This window comes from Gallinula chloropus, assembly GCF_964237585.1.
Source record: "Gallinula chloropus genome assembly, chromosome: 32".
NCBI lineage: Eukaryota > Metazoa > Chordata > Aves > Gruiformes > Rallidae > Gallinula > Gallinula chloropus.
In genome coordinates this window covers 2,665,270-2,682,711 of record NC_140117.1, presented here as the reverse complement: position 1 = coordinate 2,682,711, position 17,442 = coordinate 2,665,270, and the positions used below count along the sequence as shown (strand labels likewise).

At 54.0% G+C, this 17,442-nt stretch overlaps 2 protein-coding genes across 2 annotated transcripts in view; both read right to left on the bottom strand.

The window, feature by feature from the left end:
* The window catches only part of LOC311202958 (class I histocompatibility antigen, F10 alpha chain-like), a gene marked incomplete at its 3' end in the record, with an annotated part of 174,225 nt that overhangs the window by 129,549 nt on the left and 27,234 nt on the right, over positions 1 to 17,442 (bottom strand). The gene's annotated exons all lie outside the window — the stretch shown is intronic.
* LOC311202892 (butyrophilin subfamily 1 member A1-like) lies at positions 11,456 to 15,786 on the bottom strand (the record flags this gene model as incomplete). The annotated part of the gene is made up of 7 exons (XM_084277539.1): positions 11,456 to 12,144; positions 12,618 to 12,645; positions 12,888 to 12,908; positions 14,043 to 14,104; positions 14,353 to 14,634; positions 14,982 to 15,329; positions 15,714 to 15,786. 7 exons carry the CDS (start codon positions 15,784 to 15,786, stop codon positions 11,456 to 11,458), a joined length of 1,503 nt encoding a protein of 500 aa, XP_084133665.1.

The window sequence follows — 17,442 nt, the reverse complement described above, 5'->3', positions numbered from 1 at the left end:
ATTAAGCAGCTCCCAGGGACAACCTGAACCCAGCACTTGAGGTGGCTCCACTGTGACTATAGGAATTCAGTGAGATCATGTAGGGAGAAAGTCAGAAGGGCTAAAGACACTCAACCCCGTCATCACGCTCAAGTCAATCAGAATGCTCCCTAACATAGAGGCCTACCCCACCTCCTCTCCTTCCTTGCCTGTCCCACCCAAAGAGCTTGTAGCTGACATCGCTCTGGTCACGTGAGGCATCCCACCACGTTTCCGTGATGGTGACTATGTCATAGTCCCCTTGTATTTGTGTTCTGCCTCAAGCCTACATGGGCTGAGTCCTGGGGAGATTCTTCCCAAGGTGGCTGAGAGCCTTGATTTGGTTAGGTTCCACCTGGAGAACTTCTGCCTAGACCCAACCCTGTGAGTTTGGAAAGCAAAAAACCCCCAAACAACATCCCCCCACACGCCCCTCCCCCCATAGAAAAAGACAGCAGAAGGTGAAAATGGCCAATGCTGCAAATGTCTGGTCTTGGTCAGTCAATGGCACTGTTGGAATTTGAAGGGAGATGTGGAAGGAGAAGGTTGGATCCAGTTGAAGGACATCATGAGTTTTAGCTCTCCACGTTTGGGCAATGCAGTGACATGGAGAGATGGAGGGTGAGATGAAAAGAGGGAGGGGTGGGGGAAGAGAGGGGTGGAGAGAAGGCTTGAGAGAGGGAGGGAGGGATAGATGGATGGACGGAGGGAGCCCTGTGTTTTTTCCATTCTGTGGTCCTACAAGTTGCAACTCAGAGCTGGAAAAGCCCTTGGGACATCTCCCTCTCCAAGTGCCAGGAGAGGGCAGTGTGAGCCCAGAAGAGCCACTGAGCCCCAGCTCCCAGGCAGGACCAGCAGATCACCTCCCAGCAGAGCATCCTCCTGCCCAGGCTGGGATGCTTGGAGCACCTGAACGGGTGTCTGAGGGATGCTTTTGTTCCAGCCCTGCTTAACAGCACGCTGCTGGGAGAGGAGTTACAAGAAATCAGTTCATTTTCTGACACCGCAATGTCAAAGTAGTGCAGGGAGTGGAGCTCTGTGGAGACATGGGTGACAGTGAGGGATGGGGGTGCACAGACCCACGGTGTGGGGGGGATGTGACTAGTGGGGGGATTTTGGGGCACCGAGGTTAGTCCAGAAGGAGGTCCTGCTTCCCAGGAAGGGAAGACCAAGGTCCGTGGTGTCAGTGATGGAGGAGGTCCCACAGAGATGCAGATCAGGGGGTGAGGGTTGGAGGGGGTTAAGGCAAACCGGGTAGGTGCGGTGTGATACGAGGAGGACACAGGCACAACCGGTGCCTGGATACTCCCCGTTGCTGGTGCAGGGGCTGAGCCCACCCCAGGGTCAGACCGTTCACCCTAGGGGGGCTGGGGGCAGCTGGGCAAAGCAGCTCCTGTGAGGACGCTCCACGGAAGGGCTCCCGACTGCCACTGACTCGGCATGGCTGAGCCAAGCAGGAAGTGGGGAGTCACAAGTGATGGCTCCCAGCAGGGAATAGGAGGGGGGGACTTGGGGAGCCCAAACCCACCCCCACAGCCCCTTCCCCAGCAACAGCACCCCCCCGGACCCGACCTGCACGTCCGCTGCTGCTGTCAACTTTGAGGAGAGGAGCAGCAGGCTCTGCTCTAGCCAACCAGTGTGCAGAGCCCACGAGTGGCGGGGGAAGCAGCCAATCGTGGCTGCAAAAAGCAGGCCCAGACAGGAGGCTGCAAAGAGCGGCGCCGGACAGGCGGCAGCCTCTGGCAGAGCGGAGGAAGTCTAGCAAAAGGCAGGTTGGGCTGCTGTGGTACCACGGTAACAGGGCCAGACGCCCAGAACTGGAGGGCAGGGAGGCCAAGCAGCCGGGCTCCCTGTGTGGGGAAGGGGCATGGACAAGGCGAGGGGGGAGAAGATGCGAGCCCTCAGCCTCTGGCAGCAACTCCTGCCAGGTGTGAAAGGTTTCCCTGCAGTGAAGGTGGCGTGTGCCAGCCAGGCAGAAGGATCTCCATGGAGAGAGGCCCCCAGTACCCGACGGAACAGGCCCCGGAAGGTGGTTTAATATCAGGACAATGCACAGTTACCCACTGATCCTGGTGAAGTCCAGTGTGCCTGACTGCTTTGTATGGCTGGGTTCTGGTGGAGAAGGGGGGCTGCAGGGGTGGCTGCTGCAATGAGCAGCCAGAAGCTCTCTGCAGGCCCCACAGAGCAAACACCACCTGGCTCAAGACCAGAGTTACTGCTGACCAAGGCCGAGTGCATCAGCGATGGTCACAGCGCCTCTGGGAATCACAGTTAGGAGAGAAATAACGCAAGCAGCTGCCTTTTGCCCATAGAGAAGGGAGTGAGAAGCTGTGCAGACACCAAGGGCAGGGAAGTGGGGAAGGAGGTGTCCCCGGTGCTGGAGAGAAAGATGCCCCTGCAGCCCCTGGAGAAACCCATCCCCCCACAGCCCATGGAAAAGGCCAAAACCCCACCTGCAGCCTGAGGAGAGGCCTCTTGCTGGAGCAGGGAGACATATATAGAAGACGCTCTGTCCCCTGTTGGAGCAAGCCCTGACAGCACTTGCAGCCCGTGGAGAGAGACAGAGACATAGAGATGAGTGACGGAGAGACCCACACTGGAGCATTCTGTGGTGTTACCTGTGTGACCATGGAGAGGAGATGAGTAAAGAAAAGGAGGGAAAGGGACAAACATAGATAGCCCAGGACAGGACCCCATGCTATGCTGGAGTTCATGGAGACTCACTCATTTCTGCAGCTCGTTCCTCTGGAAGGGAAAGAAAAAGTGTTTGATCAGGTGGGACCATGTTTTATGTGATAACTGCTCATGAAGATCAGACAGAGCTAGTGGAGACACCAAATTGCTTATAACGGAAACAAGAAAATTCCCCAAATCCACAGCAGTGTCTCCCTGCCAGCCTGGTCATATCCCATGGCTGGTGATAAGGGTCTCTGGCCAGGGGAAAGGATCTGGAGCCCTCAACACAAGAAGGACATGGACCCCTTGGAGCAGGTCCAGAGGAGGCCACAAGGATGATCAGAGGGCTGGAGCACTTCTCTTACAAAGACAGGCTGAGAGGGTTGGGGCTGTTCAACCTGGAGAAGCAAAGGCTCAGGGGAGACCTCAGTGCCCCTTCCAGTCCCTGAAGGGACCTACAGGCAAGCTGGGAAGGACTGTTCCCAAGGGCATGGAGTGATAGGATGAGGGGTGATGGTTTCAAACTAGAGCAGGGCAGGTTTAGATAAGACATGAGGAAGACGTTCTGCCCTCTGAGGGTGGTGGGACACTGGCCCAGGCTCCCCAGAGAGGTGGTGGAGGCTCCATCCCTGGAGACATTCAAGGCCAGGCTTGATGAAGCTCTGAGCAACTTGATCTAATGAAAGGTGTCCATGGTCACTGAGACACACACACACAGAAGACACACGACACGGCATGACATGGACTTGATGGCCTTCAAAGGTGCCTTCCACCCCAGAGCATTCTGTGATTCCACAGCTCGAGTCTCAGAGCTGAAGGAGCCCTGGGGACGTCTCTACCCCCAAGTGTCAGGGGAGGGCAGTGTGAGCCCAGAAGAGCCGCTGAGGCCCAGCTCCAAGGCAGGACTGGCAGATCGCCTCCCAGAAGAGCATCCTCCTGCCCAGGCTGGGATGCTTGGGGCACCTGAATGGGTGTCTGAGGGCTGTTGGGTGCTGAGGAAAACCACCTCATTATTGAGCACCATGCCCAGAGGAGCCATGGAAGCTCCATGAAGTGCCCCTTCAGAGCTGGAGAAGGGAAACCAAATGAGGTTTCAGGTTGGCTCTGCCCTCACACAACCAGCCAATGAGCACAGGCAGCACCTTCACCTTTCCTGGTGTCACCCCCATCAGCATGGGAACAAAACTCCATTTGTCCCCGCGGTTGGAATTGGAAGAAGAAACACAAACCATCCACTTGGGCATCCCAACCCTGACGAGGATGAGACCTGGAAACCCACCACGACCCTCTTACTTGGATGTGGAACCCCCAAAACAGGGAGAAAAAAAACACATTTCAGTTCAAAGGAGCTTTGGTGGTCAGAGCCAAGAGATCTCAAGGAAAGGCACTGCCAGGAGAGAGGTCAGGGTCTGGGGGAGTCATCCCACCCCCACAAAAAGCCACCGTGGAGACCACTGAGGTGCCTCAAGCAGAGAGGCTGTAAAGTGGCCTCAAGGTGGCAACATTTTAAAAGTTAAACCATTAAAAACAAAGTAACCAAAATGAAAGGGAAAGAGGAAAAGCCCCTCAACTGAGACCCAAAATACAAAGCAAAGAATCAAAATTAAACAAACAAACAAACTAGGGAGGGAAATTAAAAAATATCCAACAGAAAAACAAAACCTCAAAAGAACTAAAATAACCCCAAAGAACTAAAATAATACAAAATAGGTAAAATTATAAAGCCAAAGAAATAAAATCAGAGAAACAAAAAAAAAGTGGGAACTAATCTTAAAAGAAAATTAAAGAGAAAATAAAAGAGCAAATCAAGAAAATTAAAACCTAAGGAATAAAATTATAGAAAAAATGAAATAAGAATTAAACCAAAGAAAAATATTTAAAATCCCAAAGTAATAAAATTAAAACCTCAGAAATAAAGAAACCCAGCAAACCACGAGGTGAGAAATACAATTAAAATACAATTAAAAGTGATGAACTAAAATTCAAAAAGCTAAAGTCAGACACAAAGTTTAAAAGATTAGTTTTTTAAAGCAAAGGAAGGAAAAACTCAGTGCCCCAACATTCCCCTCGCAGTAAACCCAGCCCTGAGGTCAGACCCCACCTCCGCGGATGGTCCCACTCCTATCCGAGGGCTCGCCCTGCCTGACACCCCCGGCTCCTCCCTACCTGAACCAGCTCCAGCGCAGCCATGGCCGGGGCTCAGCACCCCCCAGCCCTGCACATCCCCCGCCTGCTCAGCGTGGGGCTCCACGCTACCTGTGCACCCACCGTGGGCGGGGAGGGCAGACCCAAACCCACCCGGCCCCTGGGTAAGGATGGGGCAGCCCCCACCCATTGGCGAGGAAAATGCCTTTTCCAGCTTTGCCTCTTCTCTCTCTTTTTGATCACGTATTTTATCTTTTTTTTAACCCTATTTCTTTTTTTCACCATTTTTTGCCTTCTTTTTTAAAAACATTTTCCTCCTTTTTAAAAATAATTCCCCCCTTTTCCTTTTATTTAAAAATAATTCCCCCTTTATTTTTTCTTCTTTTACCTTGTAGACTGTCCTTATCCCAAACCACTGGGGCTCTGTCTGTTTCTCCTCCAAGGGAGGGGTGAGCAAGTGGCTGGTGTTGCTCAGCCACTGCTTGGGGCTGAACCACCACACTTGGCCAGGGAGAAAATCACAGAGACACAAGGATTGTGCTTATGTTTATTTAGGGGATTGCAGGCAAGGGGCAAGCTTGGCATCAGCAGGACACAATGCTGCAGGTGTTGCTTGGCCCTGCAATGGTCCAGAGACCCTGGAGAAACTGGAGCAGGAGTGGGATGACTCAAAGGAGAAGGAGGTTTCCTGGGAGTGATTACCTACTGCAGAAAACGACCTCTACCCCAGCCAGCCCCAGTGCTATCAAGAAGCATTGGAGGGGAGCACTGCAGGACAGGACTGAAGGGGAACCCAGGATGGGGGACATATGGCATAAAGACCCCAAGGGAGAGTGAAACCTATGTGGGGTCGAGCTCCCGGGTCAGCTCCCCCTACCTCATGGCAGACCCCTGCCTCACATCTGCCACACAGAGTTGGCAAAAGCTCCAGTCAACCCTGCAAGATCATAGAATCATAGAAGTGTAGGGGTTGGAAGGGACCTCGAGAGATCATCAGGTCCAACCCCCCTGCCAAAGCAGCTCCCTAGGACATATCACTCAGATAAGCGTCCAGGCGGGTCTTGAATATCTCCAGTGAAGGAGACTCCACCACCTCCCTGGGCAGCCTGTCGCAGGGCTCTGTCACCCTCACTGTGAAAAAGTTCCTGCGCTCCAATTTGCAGCCATTGCCCCTTGTCCTGTCCCCACAGACACTGAAAAGGGGCTGGCTGATTCCCCCTGCATCCCCTGCTTCAGATAATTATAAACTTTAATTAGATGCCCCCGTAGTCTTCTCTTCTCAAGACTGAACAGCCCCAGCTTATTCAGCCTCTCCTCATAGGGGAGATGCTCCAGGCCCTTAATCATCTTTGTAGCCTCCTCTGGACTCTCTCCAGGAGACCCCTGTCTTTTTATACCAGGGAGCCCAGAACTGGACACAATACTCCAGGTGGGGCCTGACCAGGGCAGAGTAGAGGGGGAGGATCACCTCCTTCGACCTGCTGGCCACACTCCTCCGGATGCACCCCAGGATCCCATTGGCTCTCTCAGCCACCAGGGCACACTGCTGGCTCATGGCCAACCTGTCATCCACCAGGACCCCCAGGTCCTTCTCCATAGAGCTCTTCTCCAGCAGGTCATCCCCCAGCCTGTACTGATACAAGCGGTTGTTACTTCCCAGGTGCCAGACTCTACACTTGCTTTTGTTGAACCTCATCTGGTCTCTCCCTGCCCAGCTCTCCAGCCTGTCCAGGTCTCACTGGATGGCAGCGCAGTGTCCTGCGTGTCAGCCACTCCTCCCAGCTCTGTATCATCGGGTACTTGCTGAGGGTGGATGCTGTTCCCTAATCAAGGTCATCAATGAAGATATTAAACAGGACTGGACCCAACACCGAGCCCTGGGGAACACCGCTAGTCACAGGCCTCCAGTCAGACTCTGCTCCACTGATCACCATCCTCTGAGCTCGGCCCGACAGCCAGTTCTCAACCCACCTCACTGTCCACTCATCTATCCCATGCTCTCTCAGCTTTGCTATCAGGATGTCATGGGAGACAGTATCAAAGGCCTTGCTGAAGTCAAGGTAGATGACATCCACTGCTCTCCCTCCATCTACCCAGCCAGTGATGACATCATAGAAGGCTATGAGATTGGTGGAGCACAATCTCCCCTTGGTGAATCCACATGAACTTCTCATCCAATTGCTTGGAGATGGCATCCAGAACAAGCTGTTCCATCCCCTTTCCAGGGACAGAAGTGAGGCTGACTGGCCTATAGTTGCCCAGATCCTCCTTCTTGCCCTTTTTAAAGACTGGAGTGACATTGGCTGTCCTCCAGTCCTCAGGCACTTCTATTGTTAGTTGTTTCGCCCTCCTGGAGAAGAGAAGCCCTTTCTGAACCTTGATCAATAAAATCATGATCCCACACTCATGGAAACCCAGTTTTACCTTATTATAAAGTGGAGACCCACAAACAAGCTGTCACAGCCCAACCAAATTCTCTGTGGTGCATTTTGAAGGTGGCCACATAAGAAACAGATGTCACTGAGCACGAGAGGGAAACTGGGGAAGGAAACCTGAGTTTGTAAAACTCCCCATCAGATCAAACAGATGAGGCAAACAGATCAAACACTCTGGGGTACAGAGACCCCTCGTTTTCAGGATGTTTTATTCTTCAAATAGGTAAACAGTTTTGAAGGTTGGAAGCTAAAAAGAGGCTTTTTAGCCTCTAAAGGAGGATCTAGATGTTCTTCTCCATCAGTTTTCCAATAGATGAGCCAAGCTGAGCTGTCAGGAAACCCCACAGCTCTTTATTGCAGCTGGACATTGGCATCCCCACAGCTACCCCAGGGTTGGGGACTAACCAGCCAACACTGTCCCTTATCTTACGACCCAGCAGCTTTAAAGCCACATGAACCAGAGTGCAAAGCCTTCCTCACCCACGCAACTGCCCCAAAAACTCAACTGGATTGATGAGATGTCATCCAGAGGGACCTGGACCAGCTGGAGATGGGGGCCCATGCAAGCCTCATGGAGTTCAACAAGGCCAAGCTCAAGGTCCTGCACTTGGGTTGGGACAATCCTTGCTCCCAATACAGGCTGGGGGATGAAGTGATAGAGAGCAGCCCTGCAGAAAAGCACTTGGCCCAGTGCATCCTGGGCTGCAGCATCCAGCACATTGAGAGAGGTGATTCTCCCTCTCTGCTCTGCTGAGACCCAAGTGCAGTGCTGACTCCAGCTCTAGAGCCCTCAACAAAAGGAGGACATGGACCTCTTGGAGTGGGTCCAGAGGAGGTCACATGGATTATCAAGGGGTGAAGTATCTATGAAGACAGGCTGGAGAGAGTTGGAGGGGTTCAGCCTGGACACTGAGCCCCTTCCAGTACCCAGCACAGGTTGCCCAGAGAGGTGGTGAAGGCTCCATCCATTCAAGGTCAGGCTTGATGAAGCTCTGAGCAACCTGATCTAGTGAAAGGTGTCCCTGCTCACAGCAGGGGGTTGGACTAGATGCCCTTGAAAGGTGCCTTCCAACCCAGAGCATTCTGTGATTCCACAACTCGAGGTCTCAGGGCTGGAGGAGCCCCGGGGACGTCTCCGCCCCCAAGTGTCAGGAGAGGGCAGTGTGAGCCCAGAAGAGCCGCTGAGCCCCAGCTCCCAGGCAGGACCAGCAGATCACCTCCCAGCAGAGCATCCTCCTGCCCAGGCTGGGATGCTTGGGGCACCTGAACGGGTGTCTGAGGGATGTTGGGTGCTGAGGAAAACCACCTCATTATCGAGCACCGTGCCCAGAGGAACAGCAGAAGCTCCATGAGGGAGAAGGGAAACCCAACAAGATTTCAGGTTGGCTCCGCCCTTCACCTTTCCTGGTGTCACCCCCATCAAAATGCCATTTGTCCCCAGGGTTGGGGCAGGAAGAGCAAACACAAACCATCCCTTTGGGATCCCAACCCCAATGGGGATGAGTCCTGGAAGCCCACTGTGATCCACTGACATGGATGCAGGACCCCCAAAACAGGCAGAAAAAATGTATTTCTGTTCAAAGGAGTTTCAGGGGTCGGATCCAGGAGCTCCCAGGGAATGGCAGTGCCAGGAGACAGGTTGGGCCTTGGGGGATTCCTCCCACCCCTGCAAAAAGCCACCAGGGAGATCACTGAGCGTAGGGGGTTCCTACCTGTTGGAAGGGCTGGGGAGGGGCTGGAGAAGGGCCGTGGCTTCTTGGTGAGGGTGGTGTGTTGAGAGTGACCTCCTGGAGAGCCTTGGGCACTCAGGCAGCACTGGCAGAGGGTGTGGGGGGGACAGAGAGGCTATAAAGTGGCCTCAAAGTGGCAACATTTTAAAAGTAGAACCATTAAAATCAAAGCAACCAAAATGAAAGGAAGGGGGGAAAAGGGGGAAAAACCCTACACCTAACTAACAGCCAAGATAAAAGCAAAGAACTAAAATTAAAAACAAAAAAACTAAAAAAAAGAAATTAAAAATATCCAACTGAAAAACAAAAATGAAAAAGAACTAAAATAAATCCCCTGAAGAACTAAAACAAAAAAAAAAGTAAAATTATGAAATCAAACAACAATTTTTTTTACAAAATAAGAAAGAAAATCAAAGAAACAAACCCCAAAGTGACACAGTATTCAAGGTGCAGCCTCACCAGTGCCGAGTACAGGGGCACAGTCACCTCCCTGGACCTGCTGACCTGGTGGTGCTGACCACCAGGGACTTGAAATTGATTCTAGAACTTGCTCTGGGAGGTTAAGTGTCCTATAGTGCACATTCTGCTCCATCCCACAGGGAGCTGTTTTCTATTAATACCATCTCCACATAACCACCAGTATCCACTAGGCAGTTTGCAGGGATCATGAGCAGGTTGGCTTTGTGATAAGTTCCCACACGGTGTCACCCATAAGGACTGTTGTGTGCACTGGCTGTACCTCAGGAAGCAGAGGTTTATAACTGAGTCCCATACAAAATTGATGTGACATTCAGCCCTATGAAACTCCACAGACCCACATCCACAGTACTCTTATTTATCCTCAAGTCACTCCATCCCTCATTCCAAGCACAGTTATTACACCCTAAACTGAGCTCTGGATCAGGTACAACTTTGAGATTTCTTTTCCCAAGCACAGTTATTGTCACTAACTCAGAACTGAGTGTTCTCATCTTTTAGTATCTGTAGGTCGAATCCCAGGCCCAATTCATCCCAAAGTGACTCTATAATCTTGTAATTAATTATTTCCTACTTAGTCCAAGTCCTCCCCTTGGCATTTAGTCTGAAATGGTCTCTCATACAGTATCTCAAAATGACTCACATTTTCCTTGGCTCTAGGTTTCACATGTATCCCAAGTCCTGCAACAGGTTGTGTTTGATACCAATACAGGTTTGTTTATTGATATATTTTGGCTTTCTGTTGTTTTCTCATGTGATTAATTTTTTGCCTGCCTGCTGGTTTGCAGCCTACAGGGCTAAATGAGTACCTCTGTCTGATGAGATGATGAGTGCACTAAATGAGTACCTCTGTCTGATGAGATGACCACAGGTACCCCAGATCGAGGTATTGTCTCATTTAATAATACTTCAGTTGTTCCTCTGGCTTTGTTTGTTCTACAAGGAAATGCCTCTGGCCCTCTGAAAAGGTGTCAGCAAGTCCCAATCAGTATCTGCACCCCCCTTTTCTTGGGAGCTCAGAGAAATCAATTTGCCAGAGGTGCCCTGGTATGTTTCCTTTTCCAACATTCCCTAATTGCACCCAGGTACCTGTCTTGGGGTGATTTTTCAAACACCTTCCACACTGCTGAGTCGCTATTGGATTTTAGTGCAGAGATTTTTCCCTATTAAGTTTTGATTTAGAATTTAAACAGGGAGTCTGCTCCCCAGTGTGTCCTATTGTGTTTTTCTCTGACAACTCCCCGTGCCTGTTTGCGGGGGGTTTATAATTCTGCCATCTCTCAAGTGGGCCCATCCTTTGGAGGGAATCTGCCCTCCCACCTCTGCTATTAATTGCCTGGAGTGTGGGGCAGCAGAAACTTCTTCCAGGCTACAAGGATCTCTGCCCCTCTGCCCCTCTCTGGGAGTTATCCCAAATCCAATAACGGCTCAAAATGAAGGGATGTGTTCTTAATCCCCTAGGTAAAGAGAAGTCGCTGGTGGGGTGGAAACGAGCTGCAGGATGCAGCAGGTTGATGTAAATAACGGGAATTTGCCCTGTGTTGCATTTAGACATATGGGTAGGACTTGAGGCCTCACCCCAGGCAAGGAGCTGACCTTCTGCATCCTCCCACAAAAGCCCACACTCATAAAATGAAGCATTAAGCAGCTCCCAGGGACAAGAGAGCAAAGGGACCCCAACCTCCTCCCCGCCTCCGCGTGGGATCTGGTGCTGGAGGTGGCTTTTCCTGGAGTGGTGCCTCTCCCACAGCCTGTGCTGGGGAACAGCACCACGTGAGGTCTGGCACCTCAGGAGGTGTTTCCCTCCCAAAAAGGGCTTGTGTGTGGCAACAGCCCCAACCCATTCCTCGGCGTCCACCACCCCTTCCCATGCCCTGGAGGGTCTGGGCACCCCTAACCGTACTCCCAGCAGCATCCTATCCAATTCCATCCCAGGAACCCCCACAGCCAGACTCCATGTTCACCCACAAAGCTTTATTGAGTCCTGTCCTGCTCTGCCTGGGCAGAATGGGCTGGGGCAGGGACGAGGGGGACATTTGCTCCTGTGGCGGGGAGGAGAGGAATGTGGGCAGGGTCTACAGAAAGGCAGGGCCTCTGCAGGGCTGTGGGCGGCATGGAAGTGGGGCAGGAGGTGCTGTCCCTGAGACACAGCTCAGTTCCATCTGTCCACACAGCAAACCATGGGCAGATGGTCTCTCCATTGAATGAGGCTGGTGGGAAAGTGAAGATCTCGGCCCCACTGTGACCATCCATGAAAGTTACCAGCCCCTGCGGGCAGTCCAGACAGACCCAGACTCTGCTGGGGAACCAGGACAGGGACAGGGGGGTGCGAGGAGAGGTGAGAGACTGAAACTTCCGTTCCCAGTGCTCCACCCCCCAGATCCCTTCTTTGGAGCTCATGTGCATATGCCCCTTCCTGTTCACAGAGGCCCTGGCCACCCCCAGAGCCCACCATGAATCCCCTCCCACCTCCCCCTTCACCTCCACCTCCCAGCAGTGCCTCCCCTCACTGAACCCCTCCTGGCCCACCACGCAGGGCCGATACGTAAATCTCTGAGGAGTGTCAGGCAGGTCCTGCTCTGTTGGTCCCCATCTCACACTTCTCCCATCCTGGGACAGGACAAGTTTGGGATGAGCCGTGTTGGGATCCAGGGTCACCACATCTGCAGGAGGAGCCAGAGCATCAGGGGCAGAGCTCAGCACTGGGCCAGTTTCACCCCCCTGGGGACAGAATCTGCCCTTCGGGGCAGGACACAGGGCATCTCCTTCCTGCAAGAGATCCCATCCCAGGGCCAGTCCCAGCATGGCCATGGCCGAGCTCACTCCCATAGGAACAGGCACCAGTCAGGCTGTGGCCCCTGGATGGAGGAGCAGGATGGGGAGGCAGCAGCTGGGTCCAGGCAGTGCCCGGGATGTCTGGGGGGAATTGGCTCCTCTTGGCCTCACTGATGGAGCTCACAAAGGGTGGAAGAGGCCACAAGAGAGCAGGGTTACAGCCCGGTGCCACGCTCTGGGTTGGGGAGTCACCCAAAATACCCAGGCACAGCCAGTCCCACGCACTGTCCAGCCCAGTAGCCCCTTGCACACGACGCACAGGAGGAGAAACCCCCTGAGTGACACCCAAAGCCCCAGTTACCTGGAGTGTGGGGCAGCAGAAACTTCCTCCAGGCTACAAGGAGAGAGGAGAGCTGGTCACATCCCAGAGCGGGTCCCAGCAGCTCTGGGCAGGGAGAGGGTCAATACCCGCGCTGGTCCCCCAGAGCTGCCCACCCTCCCAGGCACATGGCCTTGGACTTTCCTGGCCCCAGGGATGCCAGGATGAAGAGGATGGGCAGGGAGGGAAAGGGCCAAGCACCGAGATCCCAGGACAGGACCCAAGGCTGTGCCCGAGTTCAGGGACACTCACCCAGGGCTGCATCTCGTTCCACTGGAAATTAAAATAAAAAGCGATATTTGATCAGAGGGCAGAGCTTGTCACCCCAGAACTGCCCAGGAAGAGCTTGGGCAGACCCCAAACTGCTGTGTGGGAAATGGAACCACCCCCCAAATATCCCCAGGAACGGCTTCCCTCGTGCTGGTCATGTTCCATACTGGGACCAGGAGTACTTGGGCAGGGTAGAGCGTCCACCCCCACGCAGGTCTCCCCAAGCTGCCCACCATTCCAGGCACATGGCCTTGAGCATTCCCAGACCCAGGGGATGGAGAGGACGAGCAGGGGGTGAAAGATCCAAGCACCAAAATCCTGGAAGGGAACCCATGATGTGATGAAGCTCATGGACACTCACTCAGGGCTGCATTTTGTCCCTCTGGAAAGCAAAGAGAAAGCAATGTTTGATCAGGTGGGACATTTTGTCATGCCCCAACTGCCCATGAGGAGCTGTCAGAGCTCAGGCAGACCCCAAATTCCTCTTTGGCACAACTCCCTGAAGACCAGAAATGGCTCCTTCCACCAGACTCACCCAGGGCTGCATCCCGTTTCCCTGGAAAGCAAAACCAGCAAAATATGTGTGACCAGAGAGAACAACCACTCACCCCATGGCTCACCCCACAGGAGCACACAGAGCTCGGGCTGATCCTAAACTCCTTCTTTTTGGGGAGTAGGACCAGACCACCTCACTCCTGGGAGTGGCACGCTCCCAGCCCATCCCCCTGCCAGTCTACCCAGGCTCTCTGGAGCTCAGCCCCTATGTCAGGAACCCCACAGAGCCAAGTCCTTCCTGGGGTCTCCTGTGCCAGGAGGTTTTGATGGGGGAAGGAGCCAGGACTCACCCAGCTCTCTAGAAAACAGCAGCGCTGGAAAGCAAAGCCAGAGGAAGAGGAGGTCAGGAGAGCAGCTTGCTTCCTCAGTGGGAACAGCTCAAGAGGGTCTCTGGGACCTTCCGACCAGCCAGGCACTCTAGCTGTGCTCCCTGTCCTCTCCACCCACACCCCACCATATCCTTGTCCACTTCCATCCCAGCCCAAAGAGTTTTTTGATGAAGACAACACATCCTGTGGGAGCAAACGTACCTTTCCTTCTCCAGAGAGAAACTCCAAGGCAAATGATCCCAATGGAGAATACAAGGACCACGAGGAGCACACCCAGACCGACCATCCAGGGATGGGCATCGTGGAAAAAGGGAGCTGAGAAAGAAACAGATCCACAGGGAAAGGGACCGAGTTCCACTCGCATCCGTTGGGAGAAGGACCAAGAGACCCCCACCCCACAGCTCCCAGACCTTTTCCTGCAAGCCCTGGTCTCAAGGGGAAAGAGTTCTCCTGTGCCCCATCCCCCCACGCTGCACCCCAAGCCCAGACCCAAGCTGCTCCCAGCCAGGCAGCCAACCCCTGCCCTGCTCCAGCGCCGCAGGGGCTGGCTGCAGCCATCTCACCGGAGATGCACAGGGACGCCTCCTGCTCCTGGGCCAGGCGGCTGTTCCTGACCACACAGGACCAGTTCCCATCTCTGGTCCCCGTCACCACGATGGCATCTTCGGTGTCAAACAGGCCCCTGGCATCAGGGGAACGTCTCTGGGAGACCGAGGGGACACGGTGCCCGTCGGGGTCTTTCCACAGCACCTCCGGTTGCGGGAACCATCCAGCTGATCGACACAGCACCCGGATGCCTCCGGCCTCATAACCCTCCAGAGAGAGCTGAGGGCCAGAGCCTGTGGCTGGGGAAGAGCCAGGGTTGGAATCAGGTGGGCATGGGCTCAGCTCCAAGGCGACCACCAGATCCCAGAGGAGACCCCTCACAACTCCCACCAAACCCACCCCAACCTGTGCAGGAACCACCCAGTGTTGATGCCCAACAGCCCCAGATCTCCCCCCAAACCTCCCGGCACAGCAAGACTGAGCTGCCCAGCTTCAGCGCCTCCAGGCAGCGTCTGCACCCCTGCAAGGCTGCCAGACACTGTGCCAGCTCTCCTGGGGCACCAAGGGACAGGACATGGGTCTGGAAGGGATAAACGGGCCCAGGGACACGACAACAACCCCTGCAAACACTGCACCACACACAAACCTGACACCTCCAGCTCCACCAAAGCTTCTCCATAGGAGGCACCGTCGGTCATGGTGCAGAGGTAATAACCATCATCAGAGGGTCTCAGCCCAGAGATTCGCAAGTCCAGCCTTCCTCTGGAGAGACCATCTCTGACCAGCTGTGTCCTCCCAACATATTCCTTCATCTGCTCCCCGTACACGTCCTCCCCATGTCGGTAGTGGTGCACCGTTTCAGAGACCTGTTTCCGAATCCACCTGATGTCCCAGCTCTGAGCATCCACGGCTGGGGACAAGTGACACGGCAGCACCACATCCTGCCCCACGGTGACACGGAGAGCATGATCTGGTCCCACCACTGTGAAGTCAGCTTGGACATGGAGAAGGACACAGAGACACGGAGATGGTGCCTACGTTAATTGAGCGTGTTGCAGGCCAGGGCCGAGCTTGATGTGAGCGCTGCACGCCCCATGCCATGGGTGTTGCTTTGCCCTCCCATGGTCCAGAGACCCTGGGGAAACTTGAGCAAGAGAGAGAGGACTGGAAGGAGAAGGAGGTTTCCCAGGAGCAGTAACCTGCTTCAGAAAACGACCTCCACCCCAGTCAGCCCTGCTTCAGCCACAGCAGCTAAGGAAAAGCAAAAGCAAGCAGGACCGAGCTCCAGGCTGGGCTCCCCCCACCCCATGGCAGCTCCTGCCCCACATCTGCCATCCAGAGTGTGTGAAAGCCCCCACCAGCCCTGCAGGATCCCTACCTGATCCCAGCTGGAGCACGTGGAGAGTCACACAATATCTCAGGAGGCCCCTGGGGCTCGCCGGGAGCCACATCTGTGGCCACACTGGAGAGGAGGGAGGGGAAGGGAGGTAGAAGAGGGCAATGAGGGTCACAGCAGCCCCAGAGGTGATCAGGTGAAGATGGGCTGCCTCTGCCCCAAAGAGGTGCCAAAATCCCCAAGGCCCCTGCACCAGCAACCCGATGGTGCCAGGAACCAGTGCTCAAGGGCAGGACAGGACCGCAGACAGGTTCCTGGGGCAGCCCCACTGCCCCTTTCCAGGAGTTATCCCATGTCTATCCAGAAAAGTCACTCATTGGCTGGGCACAAGCTGCCACCTGCTCCAGGCTCTCAAGAAACCTGAACTTTGCCCAGTTCCAGAATTCCCATCTCTGGGCAGAACTTGAGGCCCCACCCCAGGGAAGGAGCTGAAGTTCCGCATCCTCCTACCAAAGTCCAGACTCATCAAATAATGCTGGATGCCCCAAGGCACAAGAGAACAAAGGGACCCCAGCCCCCTCCCTGTCGCCACCTGGGTGCTGGTGCTGAAGGTGGCTTTTCCTGGAGCTGCATCTCAGGAGGTGTTTCCTGTTCCAAAAAGGGTTTGAGTGTGAACACAGCCCCAAACCATTCTCCTATAGTCTCCACCCCTTTGCATGTCCGGGAGGGGTCTCCCCACCCCAACCCCACTCCCAGCAGCATCCTATCTCATCCTATCCCATCATGTCCTAACATAACCCATCGCATCTAAACTTAAGTCAAAACAAGAAGTCACCTCAAGTCCCCTCAAGGCAACCCAAGGGCAAGTCAAGGCAAGTCCAGGTAAATCAACTCAATTCAGCTCAAGTCAACTCAAGTCATCTCGAGTCGTCTTAAGTCAACCCAAGTCAACTCAAGGCAACTGAAGGCATTTGAAGTAAGTCAAGTGACATCAACTGAAGTCAAGTCAAGTCCTCTCATTTCATTACAAGTGATCTCAAGTCATCCCAAGTCACCTCAAGTCAAGTCAAGTTAACGCATGTCAACAGAAGTCAACTGAAGTCAAGTGAAGTGAACTCCCTGGTGCTCCCCTCTACTTTGTCTCACTAAACCCCCTAAGAAAGACAAGTCGCTCAGTGGATAGAAACAAGCTGCCACCTACAGCAGGCTGCTGAAAAGCCCAACCATTTCCCAGTTTCACAATTACTCCCTGGGAATGAGACTTGTGGCCCCACTCCCAGGCATTAAGAGGAAGTTCCGCCTCCAGGCACCAAAGTCCACAGTCATAAAATAAAGCGTTAAGCAACTCCCAGGGACAACACAGAGAAGGAAACCCAACCCCCTCCCCATGCCCACCTGAGTGCCAGCAGCACCTCTCCCGGCAGCACCTCTCCCGCCAGTCTCTGCTGGGGAACAGTACCCAGCAAGGTTTGGCACCACAGGAGATGTTTCCACTCCCAAAAAGGGCTTAAGGATGACCACGGACCCAAACCTGTGTCCACCGCCCCTTCCTGCCCTGGAGGGCTTGGTCACCCCCAGATCCCAGCCCCAGCAGCATCCTATCCCTTCCCATCCCATCATATCCCAACACAGCCCATCCCCTCCCAAGTCGTCAAGTCAATTCGACAAGTCACTCCAAGGCACCTCAAGGCACCTCAACTGAACTCAACTGAAGTGAACACCAGTCAACACTGGTCAACTGAAGCCAAGTCAAGTGAACTCAGCTCAACTG